Source organism: Lepisma saccharinum, chromosome 2, assembly GCF_977018435.1.
Source record: "Lepisma saccharinum chromosome 2, izLepSacc3.1, whole genome shotgun sequence".
Classification (NCBI taxonomy): Eukaryota; Metazoa; Arthropoda; class Insecta; order Zygentoma; family Lepismatidae; genus Lepisma; species Lepisma saccharinum.
In genome coordinates this window covers 92672733-92699805 of record NC_139230.1, presented here as the reverse complement: position 1 = coordinate 92699805, position 27073 = coordinate 92672733, and the positions used below count along the sequence as shown (strand labels likewise).

At 38.2% G+C, this 27073-nt stretch overlaps 1 protein-coding gene across 1 annotated transcript in view; it reads left to right on the top strand.

The window, feature by feature from the left end:
• The first annotated feature begins 416 nt into the window (after positions 1-416).
• The window catches only part of Crk (Crk proto-oncogene, adaptor protein), a 107639-nt gene continuing 80982 nt past the window's right edge, over positions 417-27073 (top strand). Inside the window, exon 1 of the mRNA XM_083117502.1 lies at positions 417-1067. Within this exon, the coding sequence (XP_082973628.1) occupies positions 1033-1067 (35 nt within the window). The 5' untranslated portion in view covers positions 417-1032. The remainder of the gene's footprint in view (positions 1068-27073) is intronic.

The window sequence follows — 27073 nt, the reverse complement described above, 5'->3', positions numbered from 1 at the left end:
CCCGAGGGCGACGCGCTGGTCACCCGGCCCTTAAGCCACGAAGCATTAAGCCGCCCCTGCCGAGGTCTACTTATTACACCGATCGCTTTGCTATCGAGGTTGGCTAATTGAACCAATGGAACGGGAAATGTTATTTTGATTTACTTGATTAAATCAGTAGTGAGCTTTTTTTAGATGCCATTTTAATTCCTAACTCGAACTCTTGATTATGCATTTTTCTTGAATATGAGAAGATTGCAATTGTGAACTTTTACATCGCAATACAAAACGTATTCGCCTGAGTTGCTAATTAAAATAAGTGTGAATGAGGCTTTAAAACAACAAAATAAGAAAAGCAGAAGCAACGCAGGGAATTTTCAGGGCAAAATGGGATTTTTTGCTTTCACTAGGGAAATTTAAGTCACGACCATCACTGGTCCGACTGGTCGTAATCATGGAACTAGTAGCCAGCCATATTGAGCGTTATTAAATCCCAGACAGACAGACCAACTAACTGTGACTGTGAAGGACAAGATGTGCAACGTTGGTGTAGACGAGTGTAGAAATTATAAAATGCTATCATGTGTGAGAGGATGATGCATTGAAATGATAGCTTCGTGTGGCATAATGTTTTTACTCTCTGTATGCATAAGAAAATCGCCGGTATTGAAATTGCATATAAACTTCCCACTTGTTGCAATTAACTTGTTACGGCGTTGATAATGCATTAATATTATTTATGCTTTCGATATAAATTTAATGTTTGCACAAATGTACCGTCTTTGCACAAACCTACACGAGCTGCGTTAGATAGTATAAATACACGTAAACGTTTGTACAATCTTATGGCTCAAACTTGTGATCGGTTGGACAACGAATATTGTATTTAATCTGCCGTTTATATTATGATTACATCATGTACCAATATTTTCGTAGCATAATAATGTAAAAATGCTTAAAGTTGTGAACTAAGGACAGTTTATCCATCGCCTGAAGAAAAGTACGCATACACTAATATACCCTGTTGGGTTTGTTCTGCTTGCGACTTCAAGGATGGCAGCAACATTTGATGCCCATGACAGGTCAAGGTATGTTGCCCATTGGCAGATTACAATTACTAGTTATTGCAAAACTGTTATGTCAAGTGGAGTTGTTAGGGCTCCTTAATTAGTGATGCATGTGTATTTCTGGGCATTAATCATTATAAAAAATAGATGTTTAACTAAGTAGGATATAAAAAATAGATGTTTAACTAAGTAGGACATTTCAAAATTAACACTATGCCTACATGATTAAGTTCTGAATTTCCATGGAAATGTCAACATTTTCTTAATGGATATTTTAAGCTAACTAGTTAACTAACAAAAATGGTGATAGAAATGGAGTTTACCATTTACACACCTTTTGATACATTCCAGATTATCTCCAATCTCTCATTTAAGCTTAAAAAAAGAAATTGAAAAGTTCAAGGAAAATACAAATATGTTCAAGAGCATTCGATTGTACTTCCAGTAGCTAAAATCCATGCTGTTTCATTGTAGTTTGAGGGACTGTGTTCGAGTGCATACCCCTCAAAAAACTTTGCCTTTTGTTTTTCAGTAGAAATACTTCGATGTTTTATGTCCATAAACTTTGTTTTGGTGTGCAAAATACCTAAAACATTAACAAGATATTTGATTATAGGTTGGCCTGTATATATGTTATGCCCATGTAAAATGGTACAATATACAGATTCTTATTTTTATAAAGGAAAATATTGAAGAAAATGCTATATGCAGCAGTGGTGATTAAGGGGACATGGAGGCAGTCCTCCCCCCACCACCATGTTTAGCTCCTGCACTATGACTTCTGCTAAGCTCTGTCTACCAAGAAAAAGTAAACTGTTCTTGCCCCTACACTTTTGGTACCTGATCTCTACTACTGGCTATGCGTATGCTTCCAAAGAATTTACCGGAACCTTCCTTTCCTGGCCTGGATATATCTCAAATACTACAGTGTATACTGTTCTCCACTTCACTGTAAGAATGAAGTGAACGCAAACAAAAGCATTTGACTTGGGACGTTCTGATTTCATTCCATATTTCTGGTGTCTGCTCATTTTTAGATAAGGTACATAAAATCGAAATCAACTCCCACCCTGTTTTAGTATAGAAGCTCTTGGGCTGTGTGCATCTGTTTATATACACTCCCTGCTTGCTGTGGACAGACAATTTCTCAAGTTACTCTAAGCAGTTAAGTATTAAATTAATATATTTGGTATTAGAATATTTTTTGTAGTTCACATGGAAATTTACACACACATAACTTATTGCAGTCTGTCATGCCCTCAATTCCACTGTGAACAGCATGGGTCACTCTTTCTATGTCATAAGGATTATGAACACAACCATTTATCCACAGTGGCATCCAAAGTCAACATTAAAAAAGTAGGATTTTTTTGGTTCTGATTTATTTTGTTATTACCACTTTTTGTTCATGTATTCCCTATACATAAGAATATTACAGTAGGAAAAGTGGTTCTTTTAGTTTGGGCCACGATTTTAGGGCCTTGTAAACCCTGTGCAACAGTGTAATTCAACCATATTTTTTTTGACTTGCATAAGACTAGTTGTGGGTATCTGTGCAACTTTATTAATTTCTTTTACAAATTTTGCATTTTCACTCTCGTTTAACTGTTAATAACTAATGCATGATGAACTTGTTATTTGGGACAAAAACCTACCCGACAATGATTACACCTTCTGGAGTCATAGAAGTTTCTAAAGTAAGCCTCAGCAACTAGTCCTAAATTTCTGCTTTGTAATAAGTCTCTATCTGCAAAAAATACAATTGAAAGGAATGCATTTTTTCACTACCAATGCTGAGCAATTACATTAGCCAACTACACTAGAAATATGGGTCTATGGGTGGGAATTGCTTCAAGTCATTGAATTGTGGGCAGTAGCATGCTACCCGGGAAGTGTGAGGGTATTGGTGCCATCATGAAGCATAGATACATTGTTATACAAAATTTTAGAACACCTTTTAAAAATTTTTAGTGCATATAAATCTACCCCCCTAGTCATTACATAATAGAGACTGCCTTGGTCAGCATTTTTAGTGTTTTATTAAACATGGAAACAAGGTTTGCTTGATAGTGTTATCATGAATGTAGATAAGCAATGTGCATTTATAGCTTTTATATAAAAAAACATGGGGGGGGGGAGCTGCAGCAAGTCAATTGTAATTTGAGTTGTAGCACCACATAGATCAAAAAATTAATGCATCTACAATGTTTCAGAAGGTTTTTCTAGTTACTTATTTTTCAATTCAAGTTTCATATACAGTACTGACTGAACATTTTATACTGAAACTGTAACTTGGATAACACCTGATTAAGATGCTTTTTAATTTTCAGTATGTGAAGTGTAAATTTTCTGTTCCATTTATTTTACCTGCAAGGTTACATCTGCAACTGAACTCAGTTCATGAATATACATGTACTTCCTTCATCATAATATATTGTTGACTTGAACATGTTGAAAGTATTATTCCATTCTTGCCTCTCTCACATGCATGCATATATTGTTCCTTGCCTTAAAATCTAAGAACTCTGCAAATAATTGAGTTGGTTTAGAAGAGTGAACCAAATTAACAGCAGGACTGTACAAGTTTTGTAGTTGTATGCTTTATTTATGTACACAGGGGTTACATTGATCTTGCTGTTTAGTCTGAAATGGGCTCCTGTTCCTACTTTTCAGCCAATTTTCATACTTTTTAACATTCATTGTGTGCAGGGTTGGGGAAAAACTACAAAAAACAAAAATGAAACTTTTTTTTTTGTTTAGAATTTTTCAATTATAGCTATACTAGCACATATGTAATGTGGCTTGATACATTTTTCTTGCATTAACATGTTTTAATACACATTTTACACAGGTTGTCTTCTCATGTGGAAGCATAAGCAGCCATTGCAGTGGATGTTGCTTCAATTTAACTTTCACTTCATGAAAATTTAGAATAACTTTGATTACAATGACAGCAGTTAGGAAACCAAATAATAATGTGTATAACACTGTGCACTGTTGTTAACGTACATCTGCGCCCGTGTCATCTGCTATTAACTGTTGTAGTAGGGGAATCAAAGTGTAGTGTGCCTGTCCGCTATAGATGTTTAGCTCGTGCGGGAAGTGCATTATGGCATGCGTTTCTTTGATTTTGGTGTCTATAAGTGTGTGGGCAGTGTGTTTGACTTGTACCTTTTGAATTTTATGGCTATTGTATTTGATGTGTTTAGCAAGACCAGTCGTGGGTTGGGCTTTTTCGTATCTGTTAGGGGCTGTTGGATTCTTTCATTGACAGATCTGATGGACCTGCTAATATAATGTGCCTTGCACTCACACTCTGCATCGTATACACCTGGGTTATCAGGGGGGGAGGAGGAAGTGCAGTTTGTGTCTGTTTAGTTTATCAGCTATTTTGGCATTGGGTTTGTGTGCTACTTTGATGCCATATGGGAGAAGGGCTTTGGATATGCGGTTGGATGTGGTGGGATGGTAGGGGAAAGGAAACCATTTATATTGGCCATTGGAGGTTGATTGTGGCAGGTTAGGGTGTCTGACCTGTATTATGGAGTGTACATGTAGTATGTACATCACATCATCCTAACCTTTTTTTTTTTTGCACTGCAGAAAAAAAGAACCAAATATAAATTGATAAGGTTGTCATCCTGGTTAAATCATTTGAATTCAAACATGGTTGGGTCATTCCATATCAAATCAAACAAATCTATTCAAACTTTAACCACACCATCTCCAGTTTGGGTATTTTTTTTTTGTTCCAGGATGTAAATATCAGTAAAATAACAGCATTCAATATTATGAATTGATCCTCACAGATATGATGCATGGAAGTTTAGTTAATGTTTTTTATTTGTAAATCATGTGCTACATAAAATTCGTCATAATTCTCTTGAGTTCTCAGACAGGATCACCAAATTTGACACAAGTTATATTTACCATTGTAAATACACCAATATTTCAAAATTTCATTATTCCAAACTATTTACACAGGTATGCCCTTTTGCCAACTCACCTTGTAGACTTAAATTTACAACTGGTGGCTCTGCTTCTATGATTATGACAGTGGACTCTATCAAAAGGATATAAAAAGTAGAGTTGCTGCCCTAGCTTGGTGTTCACAACATTAGTTTCAGGAAATGAATAGCAGAATCCGTAAACACTGATACACATTTTTGAAATGTAGAAATTTCTTTACTTACACCATTTTGAACACAACAAAATTGGGAAAATTCAATTTTCAGAGTTGGGTGGCATGTTTGGAATTCTAAAGGGTTTTCCAATAAGAATGATATGATTCTACAATGAAATAAAATAAAAACTATTTCAGATACAACCAAACTTTTTATATTATTTTGTTTAGTATAGTGTGACAATTCATCATGGCTAAATACACGCTTCTAGAACGTTTGGTTAGTATCCAAAAAAAAAATATGAAAATAAACGTTCCATTGAACTTGAAATGGATCATAATTTTGGGCAAAAAATTATCTTCTCAGATGAAGCTCATTTCTGATTAAGTGGATATGTTAACAAACAAAATTGTCGTTTTTGGTGTGAAAACAATCCATAAGAGATTCACGAGAAGCCCTTGCTTCTGCAAAAGGTCACTGTATGGTGTGGTTTATGGTATGGTGGCATCATCAGGCCATTTTTTTTTTTCCAAAATGAGATAGGAGATTCAGTTACAGTGACTGGTGAGTGGTACCAATTGATGTTAACAATTTTTTTTGTGGCCAAATTTAGATGAAATTGATCTGGAGGACATGTGGTTCCAACAGGACTGTGCCACATGTCACACTTATAATGCCACTATCGACGTATTGCAAGAACAGTTTGGTGAAAGGATAATTTCAAGAAATGCAACTGTTAGTTGGCCCCCAAGAAGTTGTAATTTAACCCCTTTAGATTGCTTTGTGTGGTGTTATTTGAAATCTATAGTCTATGTAAACAGACCACGAACCCTTGATGCATTAAGATTGAACATCGAATGCTGCATTCATGACATTAGGCCCGAGTTGTTGCACAAAGTCATCGAAAATTGGGTTCATCGAATTCACTCGTGTGCATGAAGTCGAGGTGGACACTTAAAAGATGTGTTATTCAAAACATAATGTAATAAACTATGCTTCAAAATGATATAAAAAGTTTATTTGTATCTGAAGTAGTTTTTATTTTATTTAATTGTAAAATCATATCGTTCCTATTGGAAAACCCTATATATACACAACTGCTTCATATTTGCAAGTAGTATCCTCTTCTGTTTTTGTATTCTTCCTGAATTTGGAGTCTTTATTGAAACATATTCTTTCTTGAAGCTTTCTTGGTGACAAATTATGAAAAGATTCTCTCGGGCTAATCACCAGGTGAGTTGTGGAAATGATTCCAAGCTTTCGAGAGCTAACGTCACTCTCATCTTCAGGGTAAAAGATATTCTTTCTTGTCAGGACTCATTGTGGAACATTTATCATAAACAAAATGATGCAGCTTCAAGCATGGTCTTTTCTGGAAGGTGCTTGCCTGGCTGTTTTGCAGGCTCGGGAAGAATTTCATAATCTTTTTTGGTGTTTGGTCTTTGTGTATCATATATTTGGAAACAAATTTCTGCAGCAGTTTTTTCAATTGTCCAACTTCTTGGTGCCAAAATCGACAATTCTAACTTTTATTGTCTTGTTGAAGATAAACTTTCCTGCTTCATTTCCCCCATTAAAGCAACAAATTCTTCACAAATTCTTCACAACATGTACACTTTTATCGCAGGGTTGGCCATTTTGCCCGGGCTTTTTGAAGTGACCCAACATAGATGTTTTTTTTTAGACAAAACCTGAAAGAAAGATAAGACTGGGTTTTATAAACTGCTTGCCATTAAAAATGCAACACCCAGAAGGAGTAATCGGAATTGGACGAAATGTGCACAGTGTGTAGAGGAGAGGTGCAGAAGGAAATGATTAGGTGTTCAAGGCCGTCATGCGTCATGTGCGCCTGCCACGCCATCTGGTAAGTGGTACCTGTATCAGGTCAGATAGGTGCAGAAAGCAGTGAAAGTGCATGGTCGTGAGTGTAGTGTGTTAAAATTGGTCACCAATGCCACGTCGTCGAATACACCAGCGATTCCAGCAGGTTTCCCAGTTCGATCGCGGCCGAATTGTTGCATACCGTGAATGCGGATTATCCTACCGTGAGATCGGTGCCCGTGTAGGATGGAATGCATCCACAGTGATCCGTGTATGGAACCAATGGGTCCAGGAAGGCACTGTAGAGCGACATAGAGGTTCACAACGTCCGCGTCGGACGACGGAACGAGAGGACAGACATCTGATACGCATGGCCCTTACAGACAGAACGGCCACGTCAACGAGGATTGCGCATGAAGTACGGGATGTTTTACAACGTCCAGTGTCCCCACGAACCGTGCTTCGTTGTTTGGCGAGCCGGGGAATTTTTTCCCGGTGCCCACTGTTGCGGATTCCTCTGACGCTAGAGCATAGGCGTTTGCGTCTGAGATGGTGCCAAGACCGTCGTGCATGGATGGCGGAGTGGAATGCTGTAGTGTTCTCTGATGAATCCCGGTTCTGTATACACCATTATGATGGACGTACACGCGTGTGGTGGCACCGTGGCACTAGGCTTCATGATGCCTGCATCATGCATCATCACACAGGGCCTTCATTGGGTATCATGGTATGGGGTGCCATCGCCATAGGTGTTCGTTCGCATCTCGTACACATTCAAGGGACATTGAACAGCCAACAGTACATCACACAGGTTCTCACCCCTGTTGCTGTCCCATTAATCCATGCACTGCATAATGCCACTTTTCAACAGGATAACGCGCGCCCTCATGTTGCAAGGAATGTCCTCGCATTTATGGAAGCTAACCACATGCCCCTGCTTCCTTGGCCAGCACGTTCGCCGGATATGTCGCCAATTGAACATGTCTGGTCCATGGTGGGTCGCCGACTGGCCCAACTCAGGTTTCCGGCACGTAATGTTGAAGACCTCTGGCACCATGTGGAAGCCGCTTGGGATGCCATACGGCAAGCAGACATCGATAGACTCATTCTGTCCATGCCTCGCCGTGTTGCAGCAGTTATTGCCGCCCGTGGAGGCTGTACACGCTATGCAACCATGTTCTACGTGTCACATGTCACACCACCGAGCTCTAACTGTAATCATTTTCTTATCTTATTATGAACTACATATTTGCCAAGTTTCGTGTTTCTATCTCATTTCCTTCTGGGTGTTGCAATTTTAATGGCGAGCAGTGTATATACAAAATATATATATCATTTTTTCCTGGTAATAATGTATCTGAACATTCAATTTGTATTGTCTTAGTTGACTGAATCAGAAACCATGTAATATTTTTTTTTTTTTTTTTACAAAGAATTTTATTTCCTAAACAGTATACAAGATATGGTTACATAGAACGATTATTATTTTTTTTATGTATACGGATAAAAGTAGTCAAGCTACTTTCAGAGGTATGTGCTTATGCCCTGGTACCTGAAAATTAACCCAGGGCGTCAGTTCCGTGAATTTTTTACGGATTCCCCCGCTTTTCTTTGATTCATCCTTGATTTCCATTATTTTTTTAATTACAATAATTCACTGTGACATTGGCAAGAATGTCCCAGTGTGAAGAACCAAATTTGTTCGGTTTTCCTGAACAAAGTTGGTTTCACATCATTCTACAAGGTAAGAAGATTAAGATAAAGGTTAGAAATAGTAGGAAGTAAATAAGTGTTAGTGTTTAACATTAATATTATTTATGATCACAGATACGAAATTACATAAGTGTGTAATTGGGTGGGTAATGTTTTCTTAGGATAAGTTTTATTGTGTGTCGTGTGCATTAGTGTTGATGGATGAGATGAGGAATGGACATTAACACGATTCTATGAATGTTAAGCAGGGTCTATGTTCTAGTATGTTATGTTTGAGATATTGAGAGTATTATTGGCTTTGAGATGTACGTATTAATAGTAGGAAGAGATATGAAAGAACGAGTGGTACCTGATGCAAGGAGACTTGCGGGAGACCAGCAAGAGTTGGTCGGACTGGGATGAACATCGGTACGACGGTTGGTACCCGGGACATCATCAGGAAGGGAAGAAGTAGGGAGGGATTTCCTGGGAAGTATCGGGTACATTAGTACGTTCGGTAGTGGAAATATAGAGAATTGTCAAGAATCAGTGAGAGAAGTTTGCAGTGTGTTTAGTAACGAGAATAAAGAAGGGGGTGTAAGATTACAATTTAAGAAAGAAACGAAAAAGAAGAATCTGGGTTAAATTCGGTTGGTTCCTAGATCGAGTCCTTGCAGTGTTATCCTTTGCCTATCTCCGTGGAGGCGTAACCTTTTTTCGTTTTGGCGTATCACTGTCTTCTGTATTAGTGTCTCCTTCTTGATGTTCCTGTGGGAGGTTCTGCTTCATTATCCTCTTGGTGATCTTAGTCCTAAGGAGGGATGTCCTGTTGTTGAGTTTGTCGAAGGTGGATTCTTTGTGATCTTCTGGGGGGTATATTACATTCCGGAGGTAGGGGTTGAATGGGGAGGTGAGTGATGCCGGATTTGAAGAGGGAATGTTCCTCTTTCGACACCAGGTTTGTTAAGTCGTTTAGTGACGTAAAGTGCTCGGGATTTCTTATTAACTGGTACGTGTTGAAGTTTGGTAGCTTTTGTCTTAAATCTTCGATTTGTTTGTTTGATGTCTGGCAAAAGAAGGCTTTATGTTCCGGTGTGTCCGTCTCGGTTTTACATTTCAGGCATTTATCAGTCTGTCTGAGGTTGTGCCTATTTAGGTGTTGACCGTAGGGACCGTGTCCCGTTAGGAAATGTATGAGACCTCTCGTGGGATGGAAATGGTCCATCGAAAGTCGTTCTTTTATGTTTGGAAGGAAGCTGTGAAGTCTCCTTCCTTGCGTAGCTTGTGTCCATTCATGTTGCCAGATGCTAAACAAGTGGTTGTAAATTTCTGGTACCGTGGCAGGGCGTATTCCAATTAGTTTATAGATTTCGTCCTCTTGTCCATTTCTAAAGTAATACTTTGATGCTCTAGTTTTAATAACGATTTCAATAGGCTGTAGGCCCGCAATCATGAGAAGAGCCAGGGTTGAGGTTATTCTGAATGCACCCGTTAGGCAAAGTATCACTTTGCGTTGTGAAGATCTCAATCTATTTTTAATGTACTGTTTACTGGTTTCCATGGCCCACAGGGGCGAGCCATAGGAAATAATAGAATTATATATGGTAATGAGATATGTTTTTATGTGTGATAGTGGAAGGTTGTAGTTTGCTGAACTCAATGTGGCTAGACTGTTTATAGTTGTTTCGGCCTGGGTTGTTGCCAGGGCTATGTGTCTGTTAAAAAACATCTTCTCTTGAAGAGTAATACCAAGGTATTTAGCTTCTCTTACTCTTTTTAAATTTCTTTCTCTGAGTTTGATTTGAGGGTTTCTTTGTAACTTCCCCTTAAGGATAATATAATGAGTCTTTTCCAAAGCTATTTTGAGTTTAGCATGATCACACCAATTGGATAGCATATTGATTGCAGTAGATGCTTTATCTTCGATTTCCCTTCTTGAGTTACTGGAAGTGAGCATGATAATGTCATCCGCATAAGCTATGATCTGGTCTATGTCTGGATGGTCTTGTAGTTTCATAAGCGCAGGCTCCAAGTTAGTATTCCAAAGCTCGGGTCCCAGAATGGAACCCTGAGGACAACCTTTTGACGTGATCTTACTCATTTGTAGATCCGGATATTTGATGCTAACTTTTCTGTTAGAGAAATAACTTTTCAGAAGTAGGAAGAGTGTACCTGGGCAGTTCATATTTTTAAGTGTTTGAAAAAGGCTGGGCCACCACAAGTTGTCAAATGCCCCGGCGATGTCCACCATAATTCCAACCATGTACTTGTTTGGAGTGTTTTGTGTTGTAGACGATAGAAGGCGTAATGCATCGTCAGTGCATTTACCTTTCGTGAACCCAAATTGTATCCCTGATATGGGTTTGAGCAGGCGAAATTCTTTGAGTCTTTTTAGGATAAGTTTCTCGAAGAGTTTTCCCAAAACGTTGAGAAGGCATATTGGTCTGTATGAATTGACCCTGGTTTCATCTTTATTTGGATGTTTCTTGATGATTATTAAGTTTGCTTCCTTCCAGGTTTCTGGGAATATCTTCTGAACAAGGCACTCATTAAATAGTTGAGTAATGTAAGACGTAAGTACTGGGGTGATTTCTTGTATTATTTCCACAGGAATTCCGTCTGGTCCAGGGGACTTCTTCATTTTCATGCTGCTTATTTCGTTTTCTACTTCCTGGGTAGTGAAAGGTAATATTGGTGATTCTGGATATGGCTGGTGATAGATTTTTCTTGTATCCTTATTTTCATCGCTGTCGTTTTCAGGTTTGTCGTCTGGTATGAGATTCTTCATTAAGAAGTTGATGGTTTCTTCCAAGTCCTTTGTCATATTCGTGTTGTTCTTGTCATTAATTAAGGTGGAAATGGTTTGCGGTTTTTTTATTTTGCCGGTAGCGATTTTATACGGGGTGCCCCATTTATTTATTTCCAGACGTTTTTCGATGAAGATATTCCATTGTTGTGTCTTATAATTTAGTAGCTCGGTTTCGTATTGCTTTTTTTTGGCACGGTAAATCTGGAGGTTGACATTTCTGTATTGTGTGATGATGGATTTTTGATATAGTTTCCTGGCTTTTTGCATTTGTTTCTTAAGGTTGGTTAATTTCTTTGGCCATGGCTTCCTCTTCATTTTCCTTTGGTTATTTCTGGGTGATAAATTTTCAATTGCTTGTCTGATGTTTGCAGAGAGTTCCTCTGCGAGCGTGTTGAGTGATTTTTGTTGGTCCAATTGTTCAGGGATAATGAGCTTTTCTAGGAATTTTTGATGATCGATTTTTCTCCAGTTCAATATGTTCTCCTGGTTTGTCTGTTCAAGCTGATGTTGCCTGTAGATTAAGTCGAATAGTATTAAGTTGTGGTCGCTTGTTGTGGCGAGATCTATAACTTTCCAGTTTTGGACATCGCCCAAGGCCCTTGCATTCGTGAGTGTTAGATCAATGTTGCTTGAGGCGCCCGCCCTTCCCCTGTAGGTGGGGGGGATTATCTGGCTGATTTTCGACTTGTAGATTGTGCTCAGAAATGAATTCCTCCATGGCTACCCCCTTGGTGTCGGTTTCTTGGCTGTACCACCACAGAGAGGAGGAGTTCGTGTCAGCTGTGATTATGATCTTGTAGTTTTTGTACGCATTGCAGATCAGATCGATTTTTTCCAAATATGGGTCTATGTCATGGCTGAATTGAAAATAACTATTTATTAGGATCCAAGAACCATGCTCGGAAGATATTTGAGCGGAATTTATGTGTGTGTCACAAAATTGTGCTATTTTGGTGATTGTTAGATTTCTGTTTAGGTTAATTATTGCTGCCATGGTTTGATTGCGGTCCTGAATTGTGTGAACGTTGAGTGGTATGTAGGGAATTTTGTTTTTGGATGTGTATGGTTCTTGCATGAGAATTATGTCAATGTATTGCTCTTTGCAGTAATTGATTGTTTCAAGTGTTGCAAGCTTGCTTCTTCTGGTGTTGATCTGTGCAACGCGTATCTTGTCGTTATCTATGAGTGCTGTACTAATTGGTGGCATCGGGGCCATTCGTTTGTTGCTATGAACTCCATTCTCCCGTGTGCCCTTACAAAGTCCGCGTAAACATCGTCAAGTACCAGGGACTCTCCGCGACGTCCGAAAGCTGTCTCGGTTAGCCGGAGCAGCTCCTCTGTGTCGGTAGGAAGGTTGTAAGTTTTTAAAGTAATCCTGTCCACTGCTTCTGGTATGGGGAAGGTAATAGTTTTGCCCTTGCTATGCTTCTTCCTGACTAGTAGTCTCAGTGCAGTAATGAGAATATCTCTCTCTTCTAGGCGTGAAAGTTTCAAGTTGTGTTCGAAGTTTCTATATATTAGGTACGGATCCGAGGGATGGGATGAGTGTTCTGGCGAGGGTGATGGAGGTTCCGAGTCAGTATCGAGATCGGTGTCATATAAGTCAAGTGTGTCTTCTGCAGTGAGTTCAATTTTCTTGAATGTGAGAGGGGTGTGAGATGATGTGTCAGATGTAGGTGTTCGTGTCAGAGCGGGTTTTATTACCTCAATTGGGGCAGGAGAAGTTGGAAAAGGGTCGTTGAGGATGGAATGGGTGTTTGTAGTGAATAGTTTGCTTTGCTCACCCCCAAACCCTCACGCAAGAAGGACCAATCTTCATCTGAAAATAAACTAAAAGTGAATTCACCCTTAAGCAAAATAACTGTTGCGAAACAAACATCCCCATGCTATCCTTACGGAGCCACGTCAGTTAAGCCTAACGGATGTCAGTGGTATAAATAACAACCAGACACAGACAACCCGAACTCAGTTAGCTTGGTTAATAAACATAGTAGTTTTATGAGAAGCCTGATTGACATTCTGAGACCCCCAGAACCGAATTCAATACAGTAGTTCCAGTTTTATTTGACAAATACAACTGCCACGACACGGCGTAATTATCGGCTAGAGGGGTCTGTGCATTGCCGGGGCGCGACGTCATTCTCACTCACTCAGCTGTTACAAAGGACATTCACATAGCGTGACGTCACTCGAGAGTATGAAGTCCATTCCAATACTATACAATACGCGTCAGTTCTCGTAGCACCGGGCAACCTGTGTTTGCGACCGTGCGATTGCAGTTAACGGCCGCTCTCCGTCAATTGGCTTCTTTAATCCAGATTTCATCAGTGCGCACAACTTGGACTACTGTTGGTGTTCCTCATGGTCCTACCGGTGGTGCCACACCCAAAAACAAAAATTCTACCCCCAAGCAAAACACTCACTTTGGTTTCGAACAGGGTGGCCCTGTCCGTCATTCCCCCCACCTTCACCTCTGACAAAAAAGAAGCCTGATTCGCCCCTACAACAACCCCAGGACCACTGGAAAAAGTCATTCAACCCGTCACCTGCAAACCCCTTCAGCCCTTCAGCCCCTCAGCCACCCCTTCCTCCCAGACACCAGGCACCAACGTTCAGACATCAAACTCCAATGCGACTGGCGTATCTTCAATAGACAGTGTTCCCGTTTCTCAGACTATCAAGCTAGAGATGCACAGAAAACTGGTATTAGAAATTACTACCCTCGTCGCTAAAGATAAAAACATATCAGAAGAAAGAAAATCCATCCTCTTAGAACTGATGAGCAAATTAGAACAAGTACATGAAGAAACAGTGTCGGAGAACAAATCACTCAACGCCGTAAATAAAATCCTTCAAGATAGAAATCACCATGTCCAATCTGCAACCCCTAGAGAAGACGTATTATACTCCCAGGTTGTATCAACAAAAAAAACCGACAAACAACAACAAATACAGAAAGCCACATCTACCGTAAAGCACACTGTCTTTATGTCGGACAAAGATAGGAAAATGAGTGCTAAGAAGATACAGGAAATTTTGACCACTACAGTAAATCCAGTGAGGGAAAATATCAAAATCAAAAGCATAAGAACCACAAATCAAATGGTGATAGTGGAAACAGCTTCCAGAGAAGGAGCCGAGAAATTAATTAATAATAAAGATCTTCCTAAACACAACATCAAAGTAGAAAACCCTCGAAAAAAGGATCCACTTCTGATCATATATGACGTTCCGGCCAATAAAGACCCAGAGGAATTTTACACAGAATTTTACAGCCTTAATCTCCAAGAATCAATTCCATATGAAGAATACACAAATTATTTCAATGTGAGATTTAAAACAGAACCCCGTAACAGCAACACAGTACATCTAGTTGTACAAACCACAAGTAAAATTAGAAAAATCCTTCTTCGCACAGAAAACGTATATTTACCGTTCCTATCTCTTTTCATCAAAGATTATATCGTGGTTGCACGTTGCCTGAAATGTGGAGATCTGGGCCACGTAGCAAAATACTGCAAAAACAAACCCTTGTGCACCCATTGTGGAAATGAGAATCATGAACGCCAACACTGTGATAAAAAAAACCAACCGAAAACATGCATTCCATGTAAAAACAGGAACAAAACATGCAATAGTAAAGACAACAAAGACTGCCCAACATACACCCTCATGTGGCAAAGACTAGTGGACAAGACAGACTATGGAGAACACCCCTAAAACAAAACGGAAAAGAAATCCACCAAGTAGAAGAAAAAGGAACTCTAAAAGAGCGGCAGCGTACAGACTAAAAAAAGCAATCGATTTAGTAAACGCTTCCACGCTAAACCCAGAAGCTCCCCCCTTCATGTACCCATATAGCACATACTTCAATCCCCCAACCCTTCTCGACCTCTCTACTGAACCGTCCAACCTATCGGAGAATATTTTTAATTATAAAATATATCATTACACTGCTCTGCAATTTGAAATTTTTATTTTGATGTTTTGGTTTCGAATGTCGTTTCCCCCTAATTTTGGGCCGCTGATTCCAAATATGTAAGCAGTTTTCTTCCATCACGTCCAGATTGTTGAAAAAAATGAAAACAAAATTTGCATATTGAACCATTACCGACATATATTTATACCCTTCTACAAGATCATTGCCATGCTTAAAGACGTGGTGTATATTATAATTATGTAATTGCAAACACAATGTACCTACAGTTCACAAGAACTGCCAACAAGTGATATTATTTACAGTGACCCTTCACTTATTTTACAGGCAGGAATTTTCGTCTTTTTGAACTTCTTCTATATGCATGAGAAGTACTTTCCCTTCAGAGACCAACAGTAGTCTGCCATCATGTTCACAGTCCAACCACCATGGTATCTTCTTTCCATTTCTTTCAAATCCTGATGGAAACGTTCACCCTGTTCCTCCCTGTAAAATCCAAGACAGGTATCTGGAAAATAGTCAATGTGAGCATGTAGGAAGTGTAACTTCAAACTCATGTTACAACCTAGTTTTCTCAAATTTTCCAACATGGTGTTCAGAATGGTTTTGTAAGCTGGACTCCTTCTGTTTTCTAGGAAGTTTTTTACATCTTTGTAGCTCTCCCAGGCTTGCTTTTCTGTTTAGCTCATTGTATCCTCAAAATTGGGGTCGCACATTAATTTTCTGATCTGAGGTTCAGTAAAAACACCTGCTTTCAGCTTATCTAGGGTCATTAAAACACTCACTGTCCTTATCTAGGGCACGTACAAACTGCCTCATGATACCCAATTTAATGTGTATAGGAGGGAGAAGAACTTTTGTGGGTTCCACGAAACATAACATTCTTTGTTCCGGGTGTCAAGGGTCCTCTGGTTGGCCACTCCCGCCTTTGCCAGTGATTTTGTCTGTCTCTACTATTCCAATCGCACAGGAAACAGGGCATTTTTGTGTATCCCATTTGTAGTCCCATTAAAAGGTTGATAACTTTGAAGTCACCACATACAACCCACCCATACTCGGATTGCTTCACACACTGCAATAGAAACTGCAAACTTTCATATGATTCTTTCAAAGTAATAGAATAAGCAACTGGTACAGATCCAAGAACATTGCGATTGCGCAGTAAAACACCTTTCAGGCTGGTTACAGAAGAATCTATGAAAAGCCTCCATTCAGAAGTTACATACTTTACACCAAGCCACGTTACAAGTTTCGGTAAGTCATTGCAGAAGATCATAGACTTTTCTTCTGAAAATAAAGAAACTATTTCTTGTTCCCGGGATCTGTAACATGAAATTTTAGTGCCAGGCAACAATAAATGTCTGTATTTCAGTACAGAAGCTAACAGTTCAGAACTTTCCTTTGGTAACGCAAGATCACGTACCAAGTCATTCACTGTGGTCTGACTAAATAAGTGTGGGGTATTATCACTTGTACTGATCCACTGATGTCCGTTGTATCACTTACAACTTCCTTTCGAGGCAATGTACAGCTTGAAGATGGACGAAAAGGAATATAGGTAGACTTTCGTCATGTTTGATTGGTCTCATTGCAGATCGCAAATGTGGATACACTATGTCACTTTTGTTCTTGGCACTGAAACCTTGCACTTGAACTTGACAAAAATAATAGTCATCCGTATGGTTTAATTCTTCCCTCCATACCATTGGCAGAGCAAAATAGAATTTTCTCTTTGTCCGTTCATCCAGAACCTCAAACCTTCCACACAAGTCTTACATACTTTCTGGGGTCCCATGATTTATTTTCATCGCCAAGCACAAGTCCAAAATATGCAAGGTAGGCTTCTTTGGCGAATGGCGTTACCTTTAGTCTTTGTTTACACAACATGTACTTCCCACATATGTAACAGAAAGTGTTCGGGTCGTTCACAATTTAACTCTAAATACTCTCCATGCCCTCCTATGTATGGTATTTAAACGGGACTTTTATGAAACACAAATTCCTGATTTTCTCGAAAACCTGACGTTATAGGAAAATACTGATTGCACCGTTGAACTCAGCGTGAAAATTCCATTTAGGAACACTCATTCATTTGAAAACCTCATTTTTGCTGCAGAGCAGTGTTATTATCTGAACAGAAAGTTTTCTCATTTCTGTCAAAATAGTTAAATAATTGATAATGGTCTCGCACCTTTCAAGAGATTAAAGTAAATATACTGAAGTATTCTGTTCTAAAGTATTTGTCCCACAGTTTGATTCTAAGCTTCCTGGATGGTGTAATGGTGTACTTTATAATCAGTTTCCAGGGTTGGATTCCCTGAGGAGGCACTTTTTGGTGTATGCAACGTTTTCCAAGTTGCCTATTTGACTCTAGAGTGGAATTTATTTTTACAGCAAGCAGAGGTAGGTGATGTAATGAAATTTGACATATAGGAAGAATTTTTGAACCCATATAGCACACAGTTATTTGCTTATTTTATGTCACATTTGTACATCTATAGGTCAATCACACCTACAAGATGTTGATTAGATGAAGTACACAATCAAACACACACACATATATTTGTTTCCTTATAAGCCACTATAGGGCATTAAATAACCCAAAGATATGTTTGAATCACAACCAGGATATTATGTTTGTTATTTTATCCATTTCAGATATACGTATATCATTCATATTTTAATGATAACCTAAAGCCTTACCATATGGCGCTACAGCCCTTCGTGGGCTTTGGCCTCCTCAACTATGTGCTTCCATCTGTCCCTATCCTCTGCAATCTCCCACCATCTTTTCACCTTCAAGTGATGCAGATCGTCCAGGACATCATCCATCCATCTCTTCATTGGTCTTCCTCTTCTTCTTGTTGAGTAAATTTTCTCTTGCATCAACTTCCTTTCCATTCTACCCTTTCCCATTCTCTGTACATGACCCAGCCATCAGATTCGTTGTGATTTAATGAATCTCACTATATTCTCTCTCTCTATACTGGAATGAGCTGACTCTTTCAAATTCCTTCCCATTCATTTTTATCTTTTTCTCTCTATATTTATCCGATTTTTGTGTAATAATCATGTATTTTGTTTCATTGACATTTGTTTCTAATCCTAACTTGCTTGCAGCCTCTTCCAGCCTTTGATAAGTTTTCTTCAAACAATTTTCTGTTTTTGTTATTATTGCAATATCGTCCGCATACGCACATATTTGAGTGCTCTTTGTGAAAATTGATCCTCTCTTATCTACTTTTTGTACTGCCTGTAGTGCCAGTATGAAAAGTGTAGTTGATAATCCATCTCCTTGTTTGACTCCTCTATAGTAGAGGAATTCTCTGCTTGTTTCGTTCCCTATTTTCACTTTTGCACTAGTCTGTTTCATTGTCATTTCTATTAAGTTTATCAATTTATTAGGGATTTCTAGTTCTTGCATGGCTTTAGTGAGTTTGGTTCTGTTTATACTGTCAAATGCTCTTCGGTAGTCAATAAATAAAATCAGAAGGTCTTTTGCATGCTCGTAGTGTTTTTCAATTATCTGTTGTATTACAAATAATTGATCTGTTGTGCCCCTTACTGGTCTAAATCCACAAACCTAAATAGAGAGGGTAAATGACCAAGTACTAACAAAGCAAGTGAAACATTATAGTGGTTGTTGGGTCTGTGTTTGGGTGAAGGGTATTATGCAGAATTCACACCGAAGAGATACATGTCGCTTGGAAGTGAACCATCAGTAATCAATGCAACCTTTCGAACCAAAGAGACACGTGTCACATGTCGCTTACATGTCTCTCAGACTGGGCAGTTTTCTCAATACCATGCATTATGTCACCTCAGTTTGTTGTTTCACGTATGTGTATTGAATGCTTCATTCCAATGAGCTATATTTAGACTAGAAGAGAGTCCAACTGGCATCATACTTGAACCTCGAATTTGTTGATATAAAAAAGAATCTATATGTACAATGTTTTAAGATTTAAACACAATGTTCTTTTCACTTTATCAAGTTTCTTGATACTGTTATCGGTTGTAATTTGCCTTTAACATTGTGTAAAGAGGCTGTGTTTTGGCCATTTATGTTGTGACTGCTTTTATTTGAAAAAGCCAGCATATGGAGGCACATTATTCCAAAATAGATCAGTCAAAGTGGTAAAGTACTCTAGTGCAGCAGTTCCTAACCTGTGCTCCACGGACCCCTAAGGGCTCTGGATGCACTTCCCAGGGGCTCCGCGGCCACTCCAGGAAAATAAATAAAAATTGAATGAATTTAAAGATTAAGAAACAAAAAATAGAATCAAAATATGAAAGCTAGAAATTACATTCTGAATGGAAATTTGCAAAGTTTAATTTCGCACCTCCTCTAGCAGACTACGCTTGGTCATTCTGCTGCCACTAACTCCAAAATTATCGAAGCGCAAGAACGAGACAGGCAACGAGAGTGAGCCATGAGACATGTGCTAGCCTCTAGAAAAATGCCTTCCGAGCTTATGCCATAAAAATAATAAACTATATAGAATCACGACCTCTTAAAATCAGGTTCTTCGAACTAATGTATGAAGATATGGGAAGCCACCATCAGTCCCTCCTGCTGCACACTGAATTAAGGTGGTTGTCTCGGTGAAAAGCATTGACACGTTTGATGGAACTGCATGCAGAGGTAGCAGGATTTTTGATGGACCATAACGCTCTATTTTAAACGGTTTTAAATGATGAAGACTGGGTGTGCAAACTGGTGTCGTGTTTTAAGACGAAACTTATGTATTGGTTGGAGTGTGTGGAAAAGGAAGATATCGATTGCTTCCCTCTTACAAGAAGCTTCTTGAATGAAAGTAACATCAAGGTTTAAGAAAAAATACAGAAGAATATTCAGGTGCATCTCAAAGCTTTGAAAGACTTGTTTGAACATTATTTTCGAACAGCTCAAGAGAAGGTGCTTGATGACTTTAAATGGGTACAGAATGTGTTCAGGGTGAACAAAAATCCACCCAGCTTATACTCAGCAGAATACGAGGTTGTCATAGATTTGACATCTCACAGCAAACTAAAAATCGTGTTTCAAAACCAAAGTCTACCGGAGTTTTGGTTGCATTTACAAAATGAATTTAAAGTCATGTCTGAGAAAGCAAAATTAGTATTGCTGCCTTTCTCAACTACATATCTCTGTGAAGCGGGATTCTCCTGTTGAACAAAATACGGAAGCCACTCAAAACTCAAAGTTTTTAAAATGTAATTCCATTGCATGAACATTGTGCAATTGTTTAGATCTCTCTCTACTTTACATTCCCTTACTATCTACTCCCTCTTCCTCCACTCCGTAACATTATTTCTAAATACCATTAACTTGCAAGATATAGGGTACGGTAGGCCTCCTATGGTTTCACAAAGATTGAGAACCATTTCTTTAGTGTTTAGATATTGGCTTTGTTCTGGCTGGAAAGTCTAGCGTATACAGTTTGAGGTCAGTGCATATTATTTCTCAGTTTTCTCATGCCTCCCATGCCCCCCCCCCCTTCCTACACATATTTGTGTCTGGGGTCTCCTGATGGGCCAGTGGTAGCATCAAGGGGTCCCAGGTTCGATACCCGGTGGATGCACAAGTGGTTCGGATCCCACTTTAAGCTGTAGGTCCAGTCTTGATTAGCCTTACTGTGCATAAAGTGGACTTGAAAACACCAAATCAACCGACATATTTGTGTGTGTGTGTTATATATATATATATATATATATATATATATATATATATATATATATATATATATATATATATATATACAGGGTGTCGCAAAACAACTTCAACAATGCTTGGGTGCTGGTAGATATAATAAAAAACAAGTAACTTTTCCTCATATACTTTACTCGAAAGTGATTAGTTTCTGCACTATACTTGCTTAAAATCTATCCTGTATGTATGCAACTCAACACAGCAAACTACCACTCTGGCATAACTTCCAGGGGCATGCGGCAGGATTTCCACTAGCGTCACTTTGCAGTTTTACCCAAGCAAAATTCAAAAGAATGATGATACTTGCCATGTTGTAAGAAGTATTTACAGTACTTACAAACTTACCAAGGCAGAGGATTCCCAATAAATTAGGACTGTTGTTCAAGAATGCTCATTCTATAAACTCTCCATGGTGTATCGGCTGTCATGGAACATCAATAACCACAAGAGAGACTTGCGGCAGATGATGAAATTGACAAATGAAGAACAAATGCTAACATAATGTGCTTTCCGCCTCGTTTTGAACACTCCGACTGTAACAATTTATTTGGTACTTATACCTTGGCATCGAGTCCATTACATAATACAAGAGCAAGCCCCTTACTGAAAACAAAATATTGTTAATGGCTCTTGAAATTAAATGAAAAACATAGTTTATACATACATTAATTCAGAATAAAACTAATTAAGTGATCAACTCCTTATTAAGAACTAACTCCATATTTATGTCAAGCTCGGAGCAGAGTCGTAGCTAGAGATCTCTGTGCCCGGGGCAAGAATAAATTTTGGCACCCTCACCTTGTTGAACTACTACCATTGCTTTTTTTTTTTAAGGGAGGGGTACAAGCATTTGTTGTTGTGCCTTACTTAAATAATGTTGTTAATTCAAATTGATGTTTCATTTATGCTAATAATTGTAGCAATTACAACTACCGAGTTGTTTGTATGTATACATGTATTCTTCTGAATCAAGGATCATTATTGCCCTCTCGGTGTGCGATGATAAAAAATCGTAGAAATGAAAGTAATCCATGCAAAAAACAAATATATCTTACCATATGAATAGCATATATATTTCTTAGGTAGCAGAAGAATATCTAAGGAAGATCATTAATGTAATGTTTTTAAAAATGCATGCAACCCTTTCAAATACCCTGCAAAGTCATTTTCAAACTAGCTAAAATCATTCAGTATTAATGTAATGTTTATAAAGTAAAAACTATTTACACTGCAAAATGTTATACTGATGAGCTGATATCAACAACAATAAAAACGAAAACGTATTAAGAACTACAATCAGTACATGATTATTTGACAATTCTTCTGTGCAAACATACTACCTACAGTTTCACTTTTTTTGCCTTTCGAGCAGCAAAGTCATTAATAATAGGGATGTGCCAAAGCCGATTACAGATGTATGAAAATCGGCCGAAATTGACACATCGGCATCGGAATCTGCAAAAATCCGATATTTAAACCGGTACAGATTATACTAGAGTTTTTACCTTCTAATAAGTTTTATATTCTAGTTTTGTAAGATTTATTGAAAATGATTCGTCATTATTGGAGAGTTTTTGTAATAAAATTATTGCAAACTCATTCAGAGGATCAACCTAACTATAAATCGGAAATAAAACAGTACATTGCTGAACTAGGATCTGCTGTTTTATTGGAAATTCAAAAATGAATATTCAAACCTGAAGCAAGTCCTGAGAAAATACTTGGGCATACCTGCTGCATCAGTATTCAGTGATTGAGTGTTCAGTGTTGGTGGACAGATTTGAGATAAGAGAAGAAGTAGGTTACTACCTGAAGTGCTTCCCAATCTCGTGTTTCTGAAGTTGAATCTGCCAGAACAGGAATTCATTTTGCATTTCAAAGAACTGCTTGTGTACTAATGTTTAATCTCTTGAGAATCCATGTTCTTCTTAAAGGTTCACATAACATTTTGTAGATGCAAATGTACATTCGCATCTCTTGAGAATATATATGTATATACATATGATATGCAATAGAAATGTACATAGCAAATTTATTTTTGTCATGCTGAAAATAACATCCCATTTCTGTTTAATAATCTTATGTATCGGAATCGGTTAAATATCAACATCGGTATCGGTTCCAAAAATTATCGGTGAGTACATTGGCATCTGTAAATTTTCAGCTTCGTCACATCCCTAATTAATAACATCATCGAACACAAGTGATTGAACTCTGTACTTCTTAACAAACAAAATAGCCAGGTTAGTCAGCTTTTCTTGACTCAAGGAAGAACGCAAGTAATTCTTTATAAGCTTCAGCTTACTAAAACTCCTTTCACAAGATGCAATAGACAAAGGTAGAGTTAAAAATAGTTTCAATGCAGTGACAAAATTTACGTACAACTCAATACATGATATTTTATGAATGAATGAGAGAGCAGCAAGTGGTGACAATTATGACAAGCATTCCAAGTGAAAGTCTTTAAAAAATGCTTTCACATGATGTTTAAAGAACAACAGTTCATGAATTAGCTCACTTCCGTTGATATCCTCGGGGTATAATAAAGCCAGATCAAAGACTCCCTTTCTCAACGTTTCTTCTGACATAACTGCCATATTGCTTGGAATAATTATGGAAAAATCCTCCAAAACTCCTTTCATTAGCTTGAATCGATCGCCTATGTGTGTCAAAATTGAATCCAATGTGCAAAATAAGCTCTTCCTAATTTTTTGTTCTTCATTTATGGCTACACTTTCATCTTCTGCAACTTCATCGAAAAACTTTTTCTTTTTGGGACGCTGTTCTCTACTTGCAATGTTCATATCATCGCAGATCTGTTGGCTTTTCTCAAAAGCGTTCGTCACAGTTGTTTCCCAATTGGCAGACAAAGCTTTGCAGTCCCTGTAAGTGACTAACACCTACAGGGTGGGAAATAACCTTTTGCTAGGGGTCTGCAAGAAAAAGTAACAACAATTAAGAAATTATGGTAATACCAAATGTTTACTATGACAATTGTGGTTACAAAAACAAAATTAAAAGTTAGTTCACGACAAACCACCTTGCTTCAAGGCAAATGCTAAAACCAAGACCTTCTTCGGCGAAGTGGCATTGACTTCTTCAGCAGTTCTGAATGGCCGGGTGCATCACCGGACCTGAATGCAACAGAGCACTTTGGGGTTATTCTAAAGGACGCAGTTGAGTCCTTGATGATAGTGGAACGCGGACCGGACCGCTATTCCCGTCCAACACTCCTTGCACATCTGGAACAAGTCCTCTGTGACATGGAATGGAATACGGACTGTTTGCGAATCTTCTGAGCTCCTACCCTGATCGTCTTCGTGCTGTGAGAGAAGCAAATGGCGGACATACTAACTTTTAATTTTGTTTTTGTAACCACAATTGTCGCAATAAACATTTGGTATTACCATAATTTCTTAATTGTTGTTACTTTTTACTGTAGACCCCTAGCAAAAGGTTATTTCCCACCCTGTATATCTACTGTAACATACTTTTCTTGTAGCCGTAGGTTAACGTGGTTAATAGATCAAGATAACAGCCAAGCAGAATAAGAACACAAGAAAGTTAAACTTCTTAAGGCTGTGTAGCAAGCATTTGGCACCGTGTACTGTTTCGGGTGACTCTTTTGAGAGGTCACATAATTCCTCCAAAGCTGCACAGACATCCGGAAATTGGGTACTTAGAGATTGTACTGCGTTTGCTTTTGAATACCACCTAGTTGCTGATTAACTCTTCACAGTTGTGTGGTTTCTATTTCCGGCGCTGAAGAATCTTCGTTAGCGTCTTTGGATTCAACATTTTTCTTGAAAAACTTCGATAAAATTGTTGCACTTCTAATGTCCTCTTTCTCTCATATCTTCTTTCTTTTCCTGCTTTGAGCCCCAGAAAGTTTCTTGGAAGACACCACTTATAATAATTACACAATTTTGGATACACACAGCTTCATCAAAAGCATGTTGACTATACAATAGTCTTCGCAGAGTGAGTGTATAGTTCGTAGTATCTACATCTAAACTAGAATAGCATGAATGCTTTTGTGAAGTTATGAGAACATCAATTCTGATTCCCTTTTGCCCAGTTGCTCCCTTCTTTTTCGAAATTTTGTTTATCGTAATGCTCTGAATGGATCATTGTCGCATATGAGAATGCAGCCACTACTGACAAAGATCAAAGATGTCCGAGTATTGTGTCTCGATGCCAAAGAGCATAGACTTTTATTTATTATTGTTGTTCTAAGTGACTTGTACTCTTGTCCTGTACACCTTTTAGCTATTTGAAAGCTGCCTGGAAAGATCATTGAAAGAGCCAAAATCCATCACAACGTATTCTTTTAAATGAAATAGCTTTTTTGAAGAGATATTAGGAAAACTTTATACATGCAGACTGCAGTTTACACCAATAGTATTTTTACAACTGCATACACTATTGGAACTATTCACTAAGAAGTTGTAAAACACATCCTCACTAACAAACAAATAATATATATATATATATATAAATTGGATATTTATTTATTTCCTTTTATTTGTTTAAAAGAAGAGCTTGTAACGTGAGCGTAGTGAGCAAAAAAAAATCAAATCAATATCTTTGCAAACTGGCAATGATATTGTTTTAATAGGGTGCCAAAACTTTCGAAGGGATAGCATGCATCCTTTGTTACAAGTAATTTCCAATGTTTTTCTTCTTGCCGTCCGGCACCCCCTTCCATCAGCGCCCGGGGCGACCTCCCTGCTGCTCCCCCTATCTACGGCTCTGGCTCGGAGCTGTATAAAATAATAGTATTTAAAGTGAACTAAATTGGCATCATTCTGTTGAATGAAACATCTTATTCACATGGAAGTAAACTATTCTGTGTACATTCAGATAAATAGGTTTTGGCGAAACAGGAGTAATTCTTACGATACTAACAAACATCGAGGATTTATTTCTATAGCTCCCGCATAAGAAACACAGCAAAGCATTAGGAGGCTAAGGTCACAAAATAACCAATGTTTGATAGGTATTCTGCAAGACAGTGGCAAGAAGGATTCACTAAACACGTACTGTCTACAAACTTCAGTGGCAACTGATATACATGTGAGGAAAATTATTTGGTGTAACAAAAGAATGTTCCAAGATTTTTTTTTTTCAATACTGTAGTATCAATCCCATTGCAACATGCGAATTGAAAACTGTTTTACATCAAGTTATCTTGCTCGCTCTCTCTCTCTATCTATCTATCTAGGCAAACTGGGTCATCTCAAATGTTCTATTAATGAGGTTATATCAAGATTTTTTTTTATCGAAATGAATTACATTGAGTTCGGTGCCTGTCTGTGAAAGTTTATTCAACACTTCACAATATTGAATGACTTTGGTTCATAAACAGAGACTTTCGTAATTTATACTGCATTTACATGTGAGAATTAGTTTCAATATTGTGTTTTTGTAGCTGATTCTTTTATCATTGAATGAGAAAAACTGTTAAGAAAAAGAAACCCGAGAACACGTCATGAATTATCCATATTTTTCATTATACATTGTACTGAATAGCTGACATTTTCCGAAGGCATCCAAATTTCAACCTTTAAATTTGCCTTTTGCAGAAGACTAGCTTCTGACAAGTGGATCAGTTTCTAGGGCAATTCTTGTGTATTTCTGTCTTTCTCATTTTATTTAACCTTTCTGCCTTTCCAGGCAAATTACAACCATAACAATGAATAACGCAGTAACACCTTTGTCCAGGCAGGAACTCAAATCCGAAACCTTTGGTAGCTAGATCGTGTTCCCATCTCTAAACTTAATCGGTCACTCAGGCAGCTCAAGAATATTCCATTGTGGGGTTTGGGTTATCTATTGTTTTGTCATTGTGCATTCAGCTCGGCGCTTGACATAAGCATGGATATTTTTTTTTAGTTCCTAATAAGGATTGATTGATTGGTGTGGTTCATTTTA